At 35.3% G+C, this 20,859-nt stretch overlaps 1 protein-coding gene across 9 annotated transcripts in view; it reads left to right on the top strand.

Moving 5' to 3' along the window:
• CSNK1A1 (casein kinase 1 alpha 1) overlaps window positions 1-20,859 on the top strand; it is a 49,581-nt gene that overhangs the window by 17,997 nt on the left and 10,725 nt on the right. For 7 of the 9 annotated variants that reach the window (XR_011567749.1, XM_019965216.2, XM_019965215.2 and 4 more), the window contains exons 3-9: window positions 6,745-6,871; window positions 10,079-10,177; window positions 12,561-12,644; window positions 16,546-16,685; window positions 17,557-17,635; window positions 18,579-18,653; window positions 20,668-20,774. Coding sequence is in view for 8 of the 9 variants with exons in the window: in XM_019965216.2 (XP_019820775.1) it covers window positions 6,745-6,871; window positions 10,079-10,177; window positions 12,561-12,644; window positions 16,546-16,685; window positions 17,557-17,635; window positions 18,579-18,653; window positions 20,668-20,774 (711 nt within the window). In the remaining variant the exon portion in view is untranslated. The remainder of the gene's footprint in view (window positions 1-6,744; window positions 6,872-10,078; window positions 10,178-12,560; window positions 12,645-16,545; window positions 16,686-17,556; window positions 17,636-18,578; window positions 18,654-20,667; window positions 20,775-20,859) is intronic. The other 2 variants (XM_070793839.1, XM_070793838.1) reach the window with 1 other exon arrangement.

The raw sequence follows: 20,859 nt of genomic DNA, 5'->3' as shown, positions 1-20,859 counted from the left end.
AATTGTGTGGTAGTTTGAACATTCTTTGGCTTTGCCTTTGGGATTGAAATGAAAACTGACCTTTTCCAGTCCTGTGGCCACTGCCGAGTTTTCCAAATTTGCTGTCATATTGAGTGCAGCACTTTGACAGCATCATCTTTCAGGATTTGAAATAGTTCAACAGATGACACCACTCTTATGGCAGAAAGTGAAGAGGAACTAAAAAGCCTCTTGATGAAAGTGAAAGTGGAGAGTGAAAAAGTTGGCTTAAAGCTCAACATTAAGAAAACGAAGATCATGGCGTCTGGTCCCATCACTTCATGGGCAATAGATGGGGAAATAGTGGAAACAGTGTCAGACTTTATTTTTTGGGGCTCCAAAAAAATATGTATGGATGTGAGAGTTGGACTGTGAAGAAGATTGAGCGCCGAAGAATTGATGCTTTTGAACTGTGGTGTTGGAGAAGACTCTTGAGAGTCCCTTGGACTGCAAGGAGATCCAACCAGTTCATTCTGAAGGAGATCAGCCCTGGGATTTCTTTGGAAGGAATGATGCTAAAGCTGAAACTCCAGTACTTTGGCCACCTCATGTGAAGAGTTGACTCATTGGAAAAGACTCTGATTCTGGGAGGGATTAAGGGCAGGAGGAGAAGGGGACGACAGAGGATGAGATGGCTGAATGGCATCACGGATTCAATGGACGTGAGTCTGGGTGAACTCCGGGAGTTGGTGATGGACAGGGAGGCCTGGCGTGCTGCGGTTCATACGGTCACAAAGAGTTGGACAGGACTGAGCAACTGAACTGAACTGAACTGGAATTCCATCACCTCCACTAGCTTTGTTCTTAGGGATGCTTTCCAAGGCCCACTTTACTTATTATTTGACTTCTTTGAGCCAAAGATGAGTAGATGCTTCCTGGTGACTTTATACTTTTAGTACAGGGAGTATTTTTTTTTTATTCCTTGCTTTGTTTTTCTCATCTGCAACGTCAGGTGTGCCCTAGCCTCTTAAAACCTCTAATACAGCTTTTTATTTTTTAATTCAGCAAATGTTACTGAGTATTTCCTGCTTGTAAGGCATTGTGCTGAATGCTGGAAATACAGAGTTGTGAACAAGACACTAAATGGCTCTTCCTATTATATTAGGACTCTCTAAAGGAATTGAACCAATGAGTCTTGTATACAGGCATATCTCAAAGTTATTACAGGTTCAGTTCCAGAACACCACAATAAAGCAAAGTCACACAAATTTTTTGGCAAGTATGTGTATTAATTTTGAAATACCTTATTGCCGAAAAGTGCTAGCCTATCATCTGAGCTTTGAGCAAGTGGTAATTTTTTGCAATAATAGCATCAAAAATAAAGATCATAGATCACCACAACGATATAATAATAACAAAAATATCAAAATAGTGAAAATGTGACAGACACAAAGTGAGCACGTACTGTTGGAAAAGTGGCGCCAGTGGATTTGATCAAGACAGGGTTGCCACAAACCTTCAGTTTGTTAAAAAAAAAAAGTGATACCTGCAAAGAGCAATAAAGAAAGATATGCTTGTATTATACATAGAGTTTTATTATGAGGGATTGGTTTACACAATCATGGAGGCCAAGAGGTCCCGGGACCTGTGGTCTATATGAGCTGGAGGCCCAGGAAAATCAGTAGTGCATTTCTGCTTCAAGCCTAAAGGCCTGAGAGCCAGGGGAACCAAAGATTTAAGTCCCAGGTGAGTCCTAAGATCTGAAAACCTCCTAGGAGCATGTATGTCTGAGAGCAGAAGGTGATTATTTCAGTGCTAGCAGAGAGGGAATTTTCTCTTCCTCTGCCTTTTTGTTCTGTTCAGAACAAAAGAGAGTGATCTTCTTTACTTAGCCTGTCATTCTGATGCTAATCTCTTATGGAGCCAACTTCACAGACACCCCAAAATAATGTTTTACAAGCTATTCCAGAATCCCTTAGCCCAGTAAGGTTGACACACAAAATTAACCATCACACTAATCAAGCCATAAGAGAAGGCCTACGTTAAACAAATGTTCCTTTTTCTGTTATTGTTCTAGTTATAGGGATGGAACATATTTAGGTGCTTTAATCTGAACTGAGTATTTATGATGATTACACTGATTTACTATTCTTGGAAGTCATTGAGTCTCAGCAATATTGAAAATATTTCATTTCATTCTTTTTTAAGATACTTCTATTTTTGCAGAGATTTATTAGGGAAAAGAAAGAAACCCTTAGCTCCATGTCTTCTAATTGGTCTTCATGTCATTGTCATTCCTTTTACTCCCCAGGTTCCATATTGCATACTGATACCAAGGCCAGCTTTTAATATTGACTTAATTATATTAGGTCCTAGACATAGCCTATTGATATTTTCCCGGTTATCTATAAAATTTAAAGCACATTAGCCTGGCATTCAAGAGTCTATATCAGTCACCTTGATTCTCCCCTTTATACGAACCTGTGTCTGTTCTTGCCGCCTGCTTAAGACATCCTTTTCTACCTTCCCTATCGAAATATTATCCCTCCTTCAGGATCTGACTGGTAATAGACCATTTTCACTAGGTTTCTTTCTTTGGACAGATGTAGTTCAACCCATTGTTTTGTCTTGTTTTGTTTTGTTTTGTTTGCTTTTCTGAATTCTTTTAGCATATTTTGGTCAGCCCCAGTGACTTGTACATATGTCATCTTAGGTTTGTGCTTTTTACATGTGTCTTAATTTTTTAGCTAGAATTACTTTAGATAGGGGTTTAGAAGAACAAGATGAAATCAGAGATGGACCTTGCCTTCTGCTAGAATTTTCTTCAGACCTTAAGGTACCTTTCTTAATGCTCTCAGTAAGTAACGATGATTTTTTTGAATTGCAAGCTCATTCTCTGGCCTGTTGCCTTGATTGATCAGGCAACACTGAGTCTAAAGACATTTGAAACAGAAAATGAGACCTTGTACTTTCGTTTTTACTTTCATCCATTAAATTATTTGATTCTTCTGCATGTTTTGAAACTAAATAAGGTCCAAATCAAACCAGTCTTTTTTTTTTTTTAATCTCATAAATTCAGAGTTACCTATAGTGTGCACATTACCATAGTGTGAAGTGAAAGTGAAGGTGTCATTCGCTCAGTGTGCAACTCTTTGTCACCCCATGGACTGTTGCCCTCCAGGCTCCTCTCTCCATGGAATTTTCTAGGCAAGAATACTAAAGAATACCATTCCCTTCTCCAGGGGATGTTCCCCACCCAGGGATCAAAGCCAGGACTTCTGCATTGCAGGCAGATTCTTTTCCTTCTGAGCCACCAGGGAAGCCTCTTACCATAGTGTATGTACTTAGTAACAACACATTGTTATATACATTAAAAAATGTCTAAAGATAGGACCTTGAGTTTCTGGTCGAAGGCAGAAACAGGAGTGAGGCTTTCACTTTGGTGTGTTTCAGGTAGTTTGCAAACTTAAATGATCTCAGAGAATCAGGTTAGTGCTTGCTCATTACCCAGGTTCTGTGAAGACTTAGAAAAAACAAACAGTAAGCCCTGTATTACCAGGTGGAGAGAGAGAGAAGCACCAGAGTAACAGTACCTGAATATTTGTACTTTCAAAGGGTTAGATCTTGGATTCAAGCAGTAGTTAGTGGCTATGAGAATTCTGTGAAATGAGAGATCTGTGTGAGACAGGCTACTTAAGGAAGATTTCTCTGACAGCTGGATATTAGGATGTTGCGATTGAAAATGGAGAGTTAGAAGCTCTCAGAATAAAAGGAAAACATGGAGGTGAAGGTAGAAACTGAATGAGTATGATCTGGGTAAGCAGAAGACTGTTCCTGGCGCCTAATCTGTGTGTAATAAGGTCTGGATGGATTGATTGCACGGGGGGGGAGGGTGTGAGGTCTTAAGTTTTGAGAAATTAGTTATATATTCCTTACTCTCCAGGCTCCTCTGTCCATGGGATTTTCCCAGCAAAAATACTGGAATGGGTTGCCATTTTCTCCTCACAGGGTCAAACCCAAGTCTCCTGCGTCTCCTTTATTGCAGGTAGATTCTTTACTGCTGAACCAGCAGGGCTTAAACTCATACACTTAAAACAATAAGGAGAAAAATACCTGATGACTTGATTTTTTTTTTTTTAAGTAAATTTCTAAATTCATCTGATTTTTGTTTCTAATTATTCTGTATTCTGTTAAAGGCCTACTTTGCATATGAATTCTCAAAAAGTACTTTGTAAAGTTAGGTGATGACATGGCGATGTGAAGAATGAATTTGTGCCTTTGACATGTCAGGTTTGTAGTTTGGGTTGGATGCTTGTAAAATTTACTTTATTGTAATTTTGTTAGGAAGCTGTTGGTACAAATTTGTTGATGTGCTTGTGAGATGTAGTCTTATGAGAGTTGATTTGTGCTTTCTCTTTTGCCTTTGACTTTTAGTGACTTCCCCTCACTTCCTTAGCATTTTCTGTACTTTGTATTCTTGATTAGAGTCATTTCTTTTTCTTTAAAACCTAGCTAAATTAGATTTGTATTAAAAATCTGCCATAATTCTTAGTATTGGATATTTATAATGTTAAGAATTGGTTTTGAAGTTCCTCATAGCTTCCCAGCACAGATTTGCCTCTGCAGTTAAGTACAGAAAGGATAAAAAAAGAGAAGGAAAACAAAATCGAGGAATCAGGAAAGGAGAACATAACCGTATTTCATTTTATCACTTATTTTTCAATTTATTATTTGTTTTGTTTTACCCATCTCTTCCCACCTCCACCCCTATCCCTCACCCTCCAAAAACCCACCACTGTGACCTTTTTTGTGTGTGAGAGAGCTTTTCTTCAAAGTAAAATGTGAAGAGTGTTGAATTCTTGTATGGAAAACAAAGGATTGAAAAGAGAAAATTACAGAAGCTTTGAACACGGTTTTAGATACAATCTCAGACATTAGCAGATTGGCACTTCTGTTGCTTTTCGGGCACAATCTCTGTAAGGTTAAAAAAAAAAACTCTTTCCCAGCCAGGCTATCTTTTTCAGCAAAAACATGTGAAAATGAATTCCTCTTTGTGTGTTTGATGGTAGTTATTCATGTTTCCTGTTTGCAGAGTAATCCTCAGGAACAGGTGGAACAAAAGTGTAGGAAACAATGTGCATTTTTTAAGTCTAGCCCCTTTGTGACCTTTTACGTAAAATTCTAGGGATAATATTCGTTGGACCTGAATATGGGACCACACTTACATAGGACATCAAGGAGATCAAACCAGTCAGTGCTAATCCTAAATCAAAGCATCTAGTCAAAGCCATGGTTTTTCCGGTGGTCATGTATGGATGTGAGAGTTGGACTATAAAGAAAGCTGAGCGCCGAAGAATTGATGCTTTTGAACTGTGGTGTTGGAGAAGACTCTTGAGAGTCCCTTGGACAGCAAGGAACTCCAACCAGTCCATCTTAAAAGAGATCAGTCCTGGATATTCATTGGAAGGACTGATGTTCAAGCTGAAACTCCAATACTCTGGCCACCTGATCCGAAGAGCTGACTCATTTGAAAAGACCCTGATGCTGGGAAAGATTGAGGGCAGGAGGAGACGGGGACGAAAGAGAATGAGATGGTTGGATGGCATCACTGACTCAATGGACATGAATGAGTTTGAGCAAGCTCTGGGAGATGGTGAAGGACAGGGAAGCCTGGCGTGCTGTGGGGTCACAAAGAATCGGACATGATCGAGAAACTGAATAACAACAAAAACACTAGACGTTTTTTAAAACACGTAAACTTTGCAAATGGTAAATCCAGGTATAATTTCTTATTAGAGTTTTTAAAGATATCACTTCAGTACAGCTTTAAAATAGCTTCCTCTTTTGTTTGTTTACATTTTAGATAAAAGCCAGTTTTTTTTCCAAGCTGGTGGTGGTTTTATTTTTTTTTTGGCTGCACTATGCAGCGTGTGGGATCTTTAGTTCCCTGACCAGGGATCAAACCCATGCCTCCTGTAGTAGAAGCAAGGGGTCCCAACCAACCATGGACTGCCAGGGAATTCCCTCAAGCAAAATTCATAATTTAGCTAAGTTTAAAATAAAAATGATAGTGTGTATTTTTCGGAAACCACCCTTATCTGATCTAGAGACATACAGAAACTTGCAATCACTGCAGTGATTCCTAGTCCTTGGAGTCTCTGAAATTAGTCATTGATATTCCTAGAGTTATTGGGGATAAATGTGTATCCACAGAAACATAGCAATGGATAATTAAAGCATGATCCTTCCAATAAAAAGTGAATGTCATCCTTGTGGTAATAGGATTATTTTCTGTAATCTGGAACTAAGCAAAAATATGACTCCTTATAAATGGAACTTGGTAGGAAGTGGAACAGGAGTTATAATAAAACGGATATTTACTCTCTGAAACATTTTGGAATGACTGATAAAAATCTCCTTCATTTTTTCAATTAAAAAGTAAGACCAGGTGAGGTTTAGAAACTTGCCCACAGTTACAGGAATTAATGGTGGATGGATAGAGAATTCACCTGCCCTGCTTAAGAAGCATATTAAGGCTGCCACACAAGTACTAACTTAATGGGACAGTGGGTTGCTTGACAGAAAAAAATCTCTTTATGCATTATTTTGTGTTGGGCAATGTAGTCAGTAAGTGGGGTCATCAGCTAAATAGAGGAAAACAACCTTAAATAAAAACCTAGAGGGAAACTATCTTATATTTTTAAAATTTGATGATGTTTTTAAAATTTGATGATGTTAAGTGATAATCAGCTTTTTATAACGCCTTCCTCTTTCCCTCTTTGTTAGGTGGTATGGTCAGGAAAAAGACTATAACGTGCTAGTTATGGATCTTCTTGGACCCAGCCTTGAAGACCTCTTCAATTTCTGTTCAAGAAGGTTCACAATGAAAACTGTACTTATGTTAGCTGACCAGGTATGTGAAACTTTTATGAGAATAAAAGCTAAGAAATGCTACTGTTTAGTACTACTTAACTATAATTTCAGTGTAGAAACCAGAGTATTATAACCCTGTATAATAATCCTTGGGTTAAAAGTATAGTCATTCAAGTTTGTTGCTCTGATAAGTCTTGTAGATGTTTTCCTGTGGTATAAGACAAAAATGAATTACACTGGTTTATTATTCACCTGTAGACTAAGAGTTTTCGAGCTACTCCCATCATATAGTGTATTTGCTTTAGTGCTGAGTATAACAGGTTTCTTTGTAAGATTTTGTTTGAAGAAAGGATTTGGGAGTGTTTGTGTGTGTGCAAATATAAATAAATATGTATATATTGAAATTTTGATTAAAGCAAACTGAATGGTATTATGTGTTGAACCCTTATAAAAGGTATATTTTTGAGGAAAATAAGGTACTGAAGTAATTTAATGAACAGTTTTTGACCAAGTAGATGCTTCTTACAGGATTCTCAGCTATTGGTAATATTTAAGCAAAATCATGGAAATTTTTATGTCATGAATTGGATTTATGCATTGATTGAGGTTAGATGAAATTGTTTTAAAGCCCAAGGCTAGATTTATTTTTTTAGCTAAAGGTAATAAAAAAGAAAACCAGTTTTAAAGAATTTTAAGATGGGAGAATGGGGTCAGGAACAGACCTTGAGGAAACAGATATTATGGTCAAAGATAACAGGTAAATGTCAAGGACCTTGCATAAAACATGACTTCTTAATATGCTTTAATTCACATGTGAGCGAATCTTAATAAAAGAGTTTGTATTCTGTAGGCTCAGTAACACATAGGCATACATGCAGTGAACATTTATTCAGGATCTGCCACTGTAAAGGAGATCAGTCCTGGGTGTTCATTGGACGGACTGATGTTGAAGCTGAAACTCCAATACTTTGGCCACCTGATGCAAAGAGCTGACTCATTTGAAAAGACCCTGATGCTGGGAAAGATTAAGGGCAGGAGGAGAAGGGGACGACAGAGGATGAGATGGTTGGATGGCATCACTGACTCAATGAACCTGGATTTGGGTGGACTCTGGGAGTTGGTGATGGACAGGGAGGCCTGGCATGCTGCAGTTCATGAGGTCGCAGAGAGTCGGACACGACTGAGTGACTGAACTGAACTGTACTTAGCACTGGAGTGTACAAAAAATAAGAGCTAGTTTCTTCCCTCTTTTAACATAGAGTTAGTGGAGAAAAATGGACAGGTTCTGTCGTAAAAGTCTATATTGGATACTCTGGTAACATCAGAGAAATAATGTAATTTAGGGAAGGGGGTTGTAGAAAGGCACTTGTTTAAGAAAGAACCAGCTGAGTCTTGCTCTGTAAATGACAGGCAACACTTGAGTAGTCTGTAGTTTGTGCTGTTAATTTATCTTTTGCCTGACCTTCCCCCTGTGAGTGAATACTCATAGTTTAATGATAAGTATTACTGGGCTAGAACAAATACTTTATGTACTTGACTGGTACAAAAAGTGAGACAAATGTTTTGTTTTACTTATTTAATATATGAATTGCTGCTGTACCTAAAGATGGTATTTGAACATTGTATACATCTTCTTCCTTGAGTGTATAGTTTAAGCCAGAGATTACAATTTGCCTTCACAAGCCGTTTGCCAAGGTAGAGGAATAAGAGTTAGAATTTATATCCTTGGTGATAAAAGCTGTAGAGAAAACGCAGGCAAGTAAAAATAGAGTCCTGACGTACACTACTGAGAAGAGCAAAAACATATGGGCAGAAAGATAATGTTGGCAGCCTTTGGACATGGAAAACATTTTCAAATACAACTTTTATTTTATGGAAAAGGTAGACATAATTGATAACTTAGAAATTTAAACTATTACAGAAGAAAAAGTTTAAATCTGTTTACATAACAAATGACTGATAAAAAGATTGTCTGTTGTATGCAAAGAATTCTTAAAAACTGACAAGAAAAGGACAAGCCAAAAAAATAATGGAAAAGTATGGATTGACTTCACAGTACAGTACTAAGTCCAGAAGGTCAGTAAAAGTGAGCAGGTTTTTTAACTGTTATGAAATTACAAGTGAAGTCAGTACCTGTGAAAATGGGCAAGATTTAGAAAAAACTGAGATAACTGCTAGTGGGAAAAAAACACTAGTGCTGAAAAAATGAGCTGTTATAGGCTATTCTGAAGGCAATCAGTTTGCCTTCAAAGCAGCAACTCCCCCTGCAATGATAGGGGAGGTATAACCCATAGAAATAGAAGTGCTAATAGATAAGGATATATAAGTATATTAGTGTTATTGTTTATGGTGAGAGAATATTGGAAATAATGAGCATTAATACTGTGAGTTGGGATAATTGGGGAGTACTTCCATCTATGCCTAGAATATTTATCTCCATTAAAAAGAATGGTAAGACCATACCACTTGACTTGGCAGAATTTCTGGGAAATTAAGAAAAGCTTGTTACAATGCCATGTTTGTTAGTTTTAGGATATGATCATACATATATGGAGAAAAATCATGGGAGAGTCGGAAAAGCATGCCAGAAAGGAAACCCAGCATGTATATGTCCCCATTTGCATAAAAGTTACATGCTTACATTGTATGGTACCAACTTGTAGAAATGTTTGGGATAGAATTAGTTAAAAACAAGTGAACAAAAATAAAATGAGTAGACTATTTCTATTGTAGTTTAAAGCAATAACAGTGTATAACTGTATCTGTCAATTGGTCAACATCCCTGTACTCTGAAGCACATGTAAGTTTGTGTGTGTACATATAGAAGAGAATAAAAATAGATCTGAGTAATACCAGGTACCTCAAGGGGCATAGTATTGACGTTTACTTTATATAATTTTGAACAACTGAAACAATTCTAAATTTATTACTTCTGTAATTAAAAAAACCAGTTCTTTCTATCAGGTTCTGTCATGTTTATAATCATTCATATTGAAAGAATAAGCTCAAAGGAAACTGCTGGTTTATGCTTGTATATCCATTAGTCTGGAGGTAAATGCAGAGCTGGTTGTCCTTTTTAATTTTGTCTAGCATTGTCTTTTTGAACTCTAAATGAAGTTAATAAAGTATACTTGTGATCTTGAAAAATGATTGACATATTGAAATAATTGAGACACAGTATGTTGCTTTCTTTTGTTTCTTAGTGCAAATCACTTAACTTGATTTTCTCTCCTCCCCTTTTTTCCAGATGATCAGTAGAATCGAATATGTGCATACAAAGAATTTTATACACAGAGACATTAAACCAGATAACTTCCTAATGGGTATTGGGCGTCACTGTAATAAGGTTAGTCACATGTTCTTTGCATGAAAGGACAAAGAATAAAACTTCCAAGAATTGCTTTGATAAACTTTGGTGAACTTTTTAAGTCTTTTAAAAAGTCATAGTAAGTTGAATTTGCTATTGATAATTGTTTTAAAAGATTGTACTTGAAGGCTAATCCATTAACTTAGTAACTTGAAATAAATTATCTCCAACTTAACCCAACCAGTTAGTTATTTATATGGAAATATGAAATTCCAAGGGCTTTATAATGAAATGTAATCATCTATACTATTGTATCTATTTTTCATTCATTCGAATAGCAAACAAACAAACAAAAAAACCCATATACCCATATACTTTTCTTCCTGAATGCTAAAAATCAGATTTTAACCTTTCTTTCTGAAGTGTGGGTTTTTGCAATATATGTGCTTGTGCCAGTGTGGGAACCACTGTCCCACCCATCTGTCACCATGGCGTTAACATTTGCTGACTGAGCAAGGTTGATAATGAGAATTCTTCAGTCCTTGGATTTGTGTATTCAAAAGGATAACTTTTGGACCTGTTTCAAAAGTAGTTTGACAGTTTATTTGGGTGCCAAGTTGAGTGGGGTCTCCACCCCTCTTCTCTCCTGTTCAAAGGAAAGTGTAGACAAGTGAAATGAACTTTCATACAATGAAATTAGTGTTCATTGGGGGCCACAGAATGGTTGAACTTACGGGGTGATTGGGTTTTAGCCAGTGACGCATGATTGCAGTTAGAAACTAATTGTGTTGACAATTTTCTGCAATGATTAGTTTTACTGAGTGAATTGCTTTTATTTTCAATTGTTGAGGTCGGGCAGACAGGCAGCATTGGCAATGCACTAAGCATGTTATGATCTGACGATCTGATAGAAATTCTCAACTTCAGGACAACTTGGGGGTTTTTTGTGTTTTTTGTTTTGTTCTGTTTTTGGAAGGAACATTCCTATTTATTTTATTTAGTCATTAGGGAATGTTTGATGTTTTTAGGTCTAGCTATAAATGTTTACCTTTGTTTGCCTGTATGAATGCCAACTTGGAGCCATTACCATTAGAAGTGGTATTATTTGTTAATGCGTGAGACATTAATGTTGGTCTGACCAGGTTTTAGGAGTTAAATTTTATTTTTCTTGAAAGCTGAGCTTTAAATGATAGAAGGTGTTTAAGTCTACATGTAACCTTTCTTGCCATTCCCAAATCACATCTTTTTTCTTTTTTTAAATATTATGTGGCTTCTCTCTTTGAAGCATCCAGGTTCTTGTTATTTTAAAACCTGGTAATTTAATTGAACTATTACTAGTCTTAATTTTGGCAGGCAGTTTTGTCAGAATGACCCTGATCTTTTGACCATTTCCCAGCCTTTTCTTCCCATTTTCTTCCTGCTAAAGGCCTTCTATCCTCATGTAATCCATGTTCTGCATGTTGATGTTGCAGTACATGGTTTGTCTTAAACTTAATGATAGTCCAGATGATGTCTTTGCTTCCCCACCCTGCCCCAAACAGCTTATTAATCACTTAGTTGTGTTAGGAAGTCCAGATTGCCCAGTGATATGTAAACCTTTTTAGAATCTTGTGTCCTCTTTTAGAGATACTAAAAAGATTGTGAAATTGCTTTGCTGTTACACAGATTCAGAGAGACCCTAGGGTTAGAAGTGCAGTGTTTTACCTAAGATTCTGAACGTTGTTCTTAAACATTTTAGGTTAGTGTTTGTTTATGTAGTTGGTTTTTAGTGTTTTCTGTATTGTAGTTTGAAATACGCCAGTTGTATGATACTGGATTCTTTGGTCAGCTCGTTGTAGTAGTTTTCTATTTGTGGGTAGAGTTGGGGGTGGGGGGGCATTTGAGGTTGATTTTTAAAATCAAATTTCTTATTTGGAAAATTGTTCTGAATTTGATATTTAGGAGTAGTCACTCCAACCGTAGTGAATTTGCTCAACTCTTCCAGTAATCAGCCCTGCATGCTTATGAAAATAAATTTTAAGGTGACTAAATGCCTTCTACCTCTTCCTTACTGAAGATTTTTTTCCCCCTGTGCAATCTTTTTTTAGGGGAAGGGCAGATTGTGGTGCCAAAGATTGCAGATCCAAATTCCCTGTTTTGTATTAAAAAATTAAAGAGCCAAATGTCACCATTGCTATCCCTGTTTCAGGCAGTGACACAATATAGTGGCATTAAAAACCTGAGTACTTTCCAGAATTCAAATGTTGTTAAGCATGTGATTCTTATTTGGAAAAGTGAGAACCTACAGTGCTTGGTGGAAGAAGGATGGCATTTGGCTACCCTGTTCTTTCTCTAATGCCTCGGTGTTGCCTGTCTGCGCCGGCCATTGTTGCAATGTAAGCAATACTGTTTGATGCACTGCCACCCTCTATTGTCTGTTTAGTGTTTAGAATCTCCAGTGGGGAAGAGGAAAAGAAGCATGACTGTTAGTACTTCTCAGGACCCATCTTTCTCAGGATTAAACCAGGTCTGAAACTGTCTCCTATTCCAACCTCAATCCCAAATTCATGTGCTTTTCTTTCTTATTGTTTGATTATTTTTGTTTGTTTTAATTCTGGAGAATATAGATCTTGCTCAAGCACCTCTTAACGTTGGCATTATTCAGACATACTTGGCAAACATATAACATTACTAAGATATTTCTTTATGGCTTTTGCGTAAAGCTTGTAAAACTTAGAGAAAACCTAAATGAAAACAGGATTATGTTTAGATTTCTAACATCCACGAGAGGAGATATGTTGGTCTAAAATTGATACTATTTAGCTAATGCTAGATTTAAGATAGACTGTTCAATTTTTTTAAAATAATTTGGAGTTGCATCACTGCTGAATGATGATATTCTGCCTCAACTCTTCCCATTCCCTAATGAACTTTAGGAGTTGTGTAGATCAGATTTCAGATCTAGTTTTTTTTAGAATTGATTGCTTCAGTATGAGAATTCTCTCATCTTCAACCAAGTAGCATAAAATGCTTAAAGAATATTATATGCTCTGGAACTAGAATGCACTGCATTCTAATGATAACATAATTGATATCAATTACCATTAATAACACATAAATAAGATAAACAGATGTATAACCTAATGATTTATGTTTGGCAGGCTAGATAAAACACTCAATATTTCTAAATTTTTTTTTTAATGTAAGGAAATTTTTCACTTAGTCTTCATTTACTATTGAGAAGCTGGCTTTATTTACTGTATGAATTTTCAGATAAACAAGGGAAAATAAATTAAAAAAAAATCAGCACCACCTAGGTACTTAATTTTTGAAGCTCCTGAATGAATGAATCTTTATCAGTAGTATACACTGAGAAGTAAGTGTTGACATAAGTATCAAAAAAGGAAAAAATTTGCATTTGATATGTGAGCATACTTTGTAATTTCTTTATTAAACCACACGTATCATCTGGGCTATCATTTAATCCTTCTCCAAACTGCCCAGCTTTATATCAGGAACTATGTTCTCCTGCTGTTAAAAAGGTTTTAGAAATTAGATTTTATTATTATTCACAGACAAAGAAATAACCAACTGTGGTAACTAGATCTTGACTGGGCAGAGAGAGAATGGGGGGTAATTAGGTACATTGTAAGGCAACTTTACTGCCCTATTTTTTCTTATCCATATACATTCACACATTTTACTCATACTTTACAGCATAATTACTTATAGGTTTTCTGGGTTGTAAGGAAAAGTATTCCTGTGAATTCTTGAAAGGGCAAGGAAATATGACTACTGGTGAAGAGAAAAATGGTTGAAATACCAATACCTGAAATTGGCATTAGTGTTTCTGAAGAAAATACACCTCTGCTGAATGAGTTATCCCATTATACCCAACATTAACTCATTTCCACATGCCTTTGAAGAATATGCTGCTTTCTTTAAAACAGGCACAAATTTTTGAACATGTAGTTTAAAAATCCACAGAAAGGCAGCTTGCCCACCAAAGAGGTTAGATGTCGTCTCCTTTGTATATGCAGACCTATAAAAATACATTACTTTATGACATTGGATATTGACTTTTCCTTGTTTGGTTTTACATATCTGCGGCTATTTTGGTTATATCCTTGGTATCACATGGTTTCATGTAAACAGTTCCCATTTATGTAAACAGTTCCCATTTATGTATGTTTTTATTCATTTTAAATTCGATGCATGGAGAGCTACTAAAGAAGCATGCATGAATAGGTACCATTAGATAATGAACTATAAAGAGATTTAAACTTAAAATTTTAAGTAGTTTTCAGTTGTTTTGCTCTTCAAATGGAATACCTGTTTATCAGTGACATTACTTTCCCTGACTTATTTTCAGTTTTTATAGGAGGAGAAAATTTTAAATTCATTTGCTTTGTAATTTTTTACTTTGATACTGAGACTCAGATACTTAAGAAGATAGTGTGTCATTTTTGTTTCCTTGATAAATTAGATTTTGTCCTTTAGAGTTGTGGAAGGAAAGAACTCTCAGAGTCTTCTAGTTGTTAAGAAAGTGGTTATTGAGTTGCACATGAAGCTGTTGAATCTAGACATGAATGTAACTGGCAGACTTAACCCTCTCAGAGTTGGCTATTGTTTTCTCCTCTATTTTGGAGTACTAAAGAAAGCAATCTCAGAAGATAGTCCTTAGAAGAAAATCTGTCCCAATCACTTTTTTTCATAACTCACATAATTCTTAGAGATAGTTTTTAAATGCTGTGAAAGTGGGTGTCCGTTTGTGTTTGTTTTTCCTTTGTTTTCTTTTCAGTGTGAATCTGTAGAACTTAGTCGTTTTGCTTACCAGACGTATATATTGCTCATTTTAATATTTGAGTACTGAGCCAGTTTTCATATCAAAAGAAACTTAAAGCTCATACTTTTAAGTCTCTTATTTCTCTTAGCGATTTATAGCATTAATTTCTCTGTTCCTATTTTATAGTAACTCAGTTGTTCAGTCATTTAATCATACTAAAGAACTTTCATTATTAAATCTGTATTTAATAATTTAATCTTTATTCTTTGTAATAGACTAGATGAAAATAAGTATTTCAATGTTAACATGGTTACAGAAGCACAAATCTCACTACCCAGTGTCTTAACTGAGGCTAGATTGTAGTGCCTGCCTGCAATAAGTATTTTCATCTTTCTAAAAGAAGCACTTGGTGGTATCTTTTCCACTTAAATCAGTAACTTGCTTTATTTATATTTTGAGGCAGACCCTAACAGACTAGGTGATCATGTTTCCCAGTACATCCAACACTGTAAACTGTAGCAGAAGGGGCCCAGTGTCAGCCTAATAGGAAGAAAAAGTACCAAATTGAGGTATAACTAGAAAAGAATAGTGTAGGGCCACATAGTATAAGAGCACATAGATCTGCTTTGCTTAATAAATTTTGTAGGCATAACTTTAAATAAGTGATTTTATGGTAAAGGCTAAATAAAGTTTTTAGTTAAGATTATTTTGCTTTAGAAGGTAGGTAAATATGAACATATTTTGGGTTTTTTCCCCTAAAAATACTTCTGCTTTTTTTTGTTCTTCTTATAAAAGTTTTAATCATGGAGAATAAACCTGAATTATTTCTAAAAATTAGCTACATTATAAATGAGCATCTTATTCCCTGTGTATCATATAAACAGAACAGCACTAAATGTTATTTTGTTTTGAAATACTATTAATACTTTGGTTTTTAGTTAGCTCATTTAAGCTGCTAATTGTAAGCCACCTTGACTTAAGTAATAGATCAACTTGTTATATTTTCCAGAAGCTTAAGCTGATCACACGTGTAAATGTCATTTGGGAATAAAATGAAATGTATGCTTGTTTTAAAGTACTCATTTATTATAAATAAAAATTCTGGTTTTGTTGTCAATATCAAACTTTCAGAGTTGTCTTATTTCAGATAATGAGCATTCTGTTGGCATACTAAAGAGTGGCCTTTGTAGAATGGAAGAGTTCCAGGTGGCTTATGTCTAGTTTTTTTTTTGTTTTTTTTTGTTTTTTTACCCCCCTGCTTGTTTACCACTAGTAACAGGATGTCAGGCTTCATTATGGCACACAGCACACTTGTCAGCAACTCTGCTATCGAGCACGTGTACATTTCTCCACTACGTTGGAGGTTCCAGAGACAGGCTTCTGAATGTATAATGAGCTATGCCTGTGAAATTGTTCAGCTGACAGGGATCAACTGCTTGATGTAACTGTATTTTTTTAAAACCTGATTTATTGATGAGGTATAGTAAAAGCTTATTGGAATGTTAAGTTTGTTCATTATCTGTTCTGCTTACAATGCTTTATTTTGATATAGTTGAAAAAAATAGAATAAATGCCATTTAATAAATAAGCAGTTTGACTGAGTAAGCTTGGGAATCTAATGTCTCTTTATTTTCTTTTAAAGTTATTCCTTATTGATTTTGGTTTGGCCAAAAAGTACAGAGACAACAGGACAAGGCAACACATACCATACAGAGAAGATAAAAATCTCACTGGCACTGCTCGGTATGCTAGCATCAATGCACATCTTGGTATTGAACAAAGGTGAGTTTGTAATGAATGCATTTATCAAATCTATAGCAAAAGCCATTGATGGGTTTTTGAAATATTTTAATTAGTTTCTTACAATATCTAAAGATGTCTCTTGGCTGAAGATTTGAAAGACACTTATTAATCCTTTAACCTGCTTCTTTAGACAGTGCAGAGAAGCCAATTAAATGAGGCCTTTTTGTTTTCTTTGTTGTAACTTGTGTCTTGGGCAGGAAATATTGCACCTTGGAAGTTAGAAGTGTAAAGGCAGCTTTATTTTTGCAGCTAAAAACAATACTTTTTTCCTTAATGGTGATCTTGTGCTTTTTATATATTAGTGATGCAAGCTGAGTTTGGGGAAAGAATGTATTGGTTATTTTTATATGGAAAATATTATATAATAACTAATGAATCAAAATTTCATCGGTGGACCACCCTCTGTTCTCCTCTTCCACCCCTACCTAAAGGATTTGGTTTAAACATGGTCATAATTTCTGTGCTCTTTCTGTTTTTTGACTTGAATTCTAGTTTTTCTTCTGCTTTCATCTTTTGTCAATGCTTTTTCTTTTTGCCCTTTAAAATAAGCATAGAAATGACAAATTATACACTTCCAGGTTAGGGGACTTCATGAGAAGAAAGTTATTTAGCTAAATTCTTTTTTCTCTGTAAAAGTTAAGTTGCAGGATCATGTTGGATTTTATAATTTTGGATTCTATGAGAAAATTTTGTTTAGAAGTAACCCATTAGGAACTTTTAAAAATTACTTGCTCATGATACCAAATTATTCTCTTTCCTTGCTTGGGAATATTTCTCCTTGTATACCTGGCTTTCTTTCACATGTTCTTCATAATAACTTCAGCTTATAAATTTACATTTTCTTTTCTAGTCGCCGAGATGACATGGAATCATTAGGATATGTTTTGATGTATTTTAATAGAACCAGCCTGCCATGGCAAGGACTAAAGGTAAACCAGATTCAAATTGCCTGCTTTTTATTTTAGTGTGTTGGCATTATGTTGAAAATGTCTACTTTTATGTACAGTAGAACTAGTTTATCCAGTAATTCTATATTATTTGATTGTCCTAACATTTTACTTGTTTCCATTAATTAGGAGTTTTGCCATTACTTTTGTATTCGTAAATTAATGATAAATTACTGTGTTCAAGAATTTAATGACTATTTAGGTACTTTATTGGTTCTTTCAAGGTAAATAGTCTGTATATTTATTGAGTACCTGTAAACTTGACACATTGTTTGGTGTTGTATGGGTAGCTTTATTCAATGTGAATATTTTTACACTGGAAAAGTAACAACAGTTGTGAATGTTAACTAAATGATGGGCATATTTATTTGGTATTGATCTGCTTATACCTTTGCCCTTGCTGAATATGGGTTAAGAAATCTAATTTAAAATTTGACTCCACCTATTTTTACTTAACCCCTATCCTGGTGGCTCAGACAGTAAAGCGTCTGTCTACAATGCAGGAGACCCGGGTTCGATCCCTGGGTTGGGAAGATCCCCTGGAGAAGGAAATGGCAATCCATTCCCAGTACTGTTGCCTGGAAAATCCCAGGGACGGAGGAGCCTGGTAGGCTACAGTCCACGGGGTTGCAAAGAGTCGGACACAGCTGAGCGACTTCACTATTTTTACTTAAATCATACATTTTGATGTTCCTGTTAGACTCACTCTTTGCTATTAGCTAAAAACATTCTTGAAGCAGAAAGTCATATGAAAAGTTAACAGCTTAGGGGGAAAGTTTTAAATGTATTATGCTTTCATTCCTCTTTTCCCTAGGTTATGATTCCTCTTGAATCTCAAGTTTACTTTTATGTGTAATATGTTATACTAAAAGAATCTTTCATAATATTGAGTATGTCTGTGTGGTTTGATTCTTATTCTCCACAGGCTGCAACAAAAAAGCAAAAATATGAAAAAATTAGCGAAAAGAAGATGTCCACACCCGTTGAAGTTTTATGTAAGGTAAGTGTACACTGATGATTTGTTTAAAAATATAAATGATCCAAAACCAAAAAGGAACAGTTTATTTCCCAGCCTCAGAACTTAAACTTCCTATTGAGTAGCTGTTACTGTTTTAACTTTACTTTTGGTTGATTCTTGGTATCTTTAAGAATGACTTGAACATATGAGTCATTTTAAATAATTGTTTCTGGTTTACATGCTATGATCCGTTTTAAATTAGAGGAAAAATAAGAGAGCAGGTAAACTTACCTAATAGAACCTCACCGATCTGTGAGAAAATTCAATTAAGAAATATTGTTCTTATTCCTAAGCTGGTGCCAGAGAAGAAAGAATATCCACAATTGGCATATTGAGGCGTTAGAGAAACAAAGGCAAGCAGGTTAGAACAATCCAAAAATAAGACATGTCCAGTAGTATATAGATGGTAGTTTTAATCAGGCTCATTTCTCTGAAATCTCAAACATTATAGACAGAAGCATGTTAGTTGAGAATAGAAAGATACTTGTATCATGATGTCTCTTCCATAGAAAAAAGACCACATGGTCATCTTTGTGACAGTTGCATACCTAAAATAATTAGGAAACAATGTATAATTATATATTTGTCTGGTAGAAGGGAGAAATCAGCATGAGTTGAAATAGTATTTTGTGGAAGGGTATAAAATGGTGATATCTTTATGTCTCTCCCCACCTATAAATTGGCTTTCACCTTTTCTGCATATCTGCAGGAATGGAGGGGATGGGTTGAGAAAATAAGACCCTTTCTGAGAGTCTTTGTTTTAAATTATGAAATAAATTTTAGGCTAATGAGTAAAATAGTCATTATGTTATATTTCACCCAAATAACTTACCAGGTAACACTTACGTTGGTAGTTTTCGTTTGTAAAAGAAAGTTCATATGATAAATGTGGAACACTATTAATACAGACTGTGAATGTATGTTAAAAAGTGAAAAGCTCTGTTACAAGATTTTTAAAAACTGTCCACCAAAAAATGAAATAACATAAAAGTACTTTGTAAAAATTAAATTTGTTTCTATCGGTATAATCAATAAAAATAAATGTTATAGGTATACACATTCTATCCTACCTTCTGTATATGAGAAATTTCTCAAAACCATAAGGTTGTGGGAAGAGACTGCCTCTGTAACTCATCACCCTTCATATTCACCTTTACTCAAGGGGAAGAGACTTGGGAGTTTTTGTTTTAATAGTTTGCATTTCTACATTCCTAATGGCAAAATCCTTTTGGTGACTAATATCTATAGCCTTAAAAAATGTTTATATACATCTTTGAGAATCTTTGCTGAGAAACTGAACATGGAAAAAATTTATATCCATAGATGTACTTATTAGTATAATAGAGAAAAACTGGAATCCTCCAAATGTCCAATTATAGGGAACAGGTTAATTAGGATATGTTCAGTAGGTCAAATAATATCCAGCCATGAACTTCTAAATAGTTCATGGGGAGGTTGGAAATAATATAGAAGAATATTTTAATGGATTTCTTTTGATGGAAAAGAGAATATGTATATGTGCAATATGATAACAGTTACAGGAAAAAATATATAAACCCAGTTTATTCATAGGATGAAGCATTGGATTGATCTGTATCATAATTTTGATTGCTCTGTATGATTGATTGCACTCTTGGTGGTTTTACTTCTCTCTTAATATAGGTCTATACTACTATTTTTAAAAGTAATTTCAGAATGGAGAAAGAGTACCCATTCATTGTCCTGTTCTGGCAAAGAGAACATTACAGGCCTCATTTTAGTTATTCTTTGTTGCCATCCAGTTACTGGATATTAATAAACTAATAGGTTAAGAAGTGTGATATCTAAATTATTTAAGAACCTGATACTGTAAGAAAAGGATAAACATTTCCTTTACCAGTACTAAAAGATACTACACATAATAAGGTGGTCTGGATGATGAAATTCTGTTGAATTCATGTGGATAACAAGTCATATAATTGTTTTTAATTTTATGTTTTAACTCTTGAACTTACAGGGATTTCCTGCAGAATTTGCCATGTACTTAAACTATTGTCGTGGGCTGCGCTTTGAGGAAGCCCCGGATTACATGTACCTGAGGCAGCTATTCCGCATTCTTTTCAGGTCAGTTTTAAGACTATAAACTCCGGTGAGGGAAATTAGTTCAATCCACCCAATGTACCTGTTCTGACAAGTAGCAGATAAAAGT

Source organism: Bos indicus, chromosome 7, assembly GCF_029378745.1.
Source record: "Bos indicus isolate NIAB-ARS_2022 breed Sahiwal x Tharparkar chromosome 7, NIAB-ARS_B.indTharparkar_mat_pri_1.0, whole genome shotgun sequence".
Taxonomy (NCBI): Eukaryota; Metazoa; Chordata; class Mammalia; order Artiodactyla; family Bovidae; genus Bos; species Bos indicus.
This window is presented reverse-complemented; position numbering and strand designations above follow the sequence as displayed.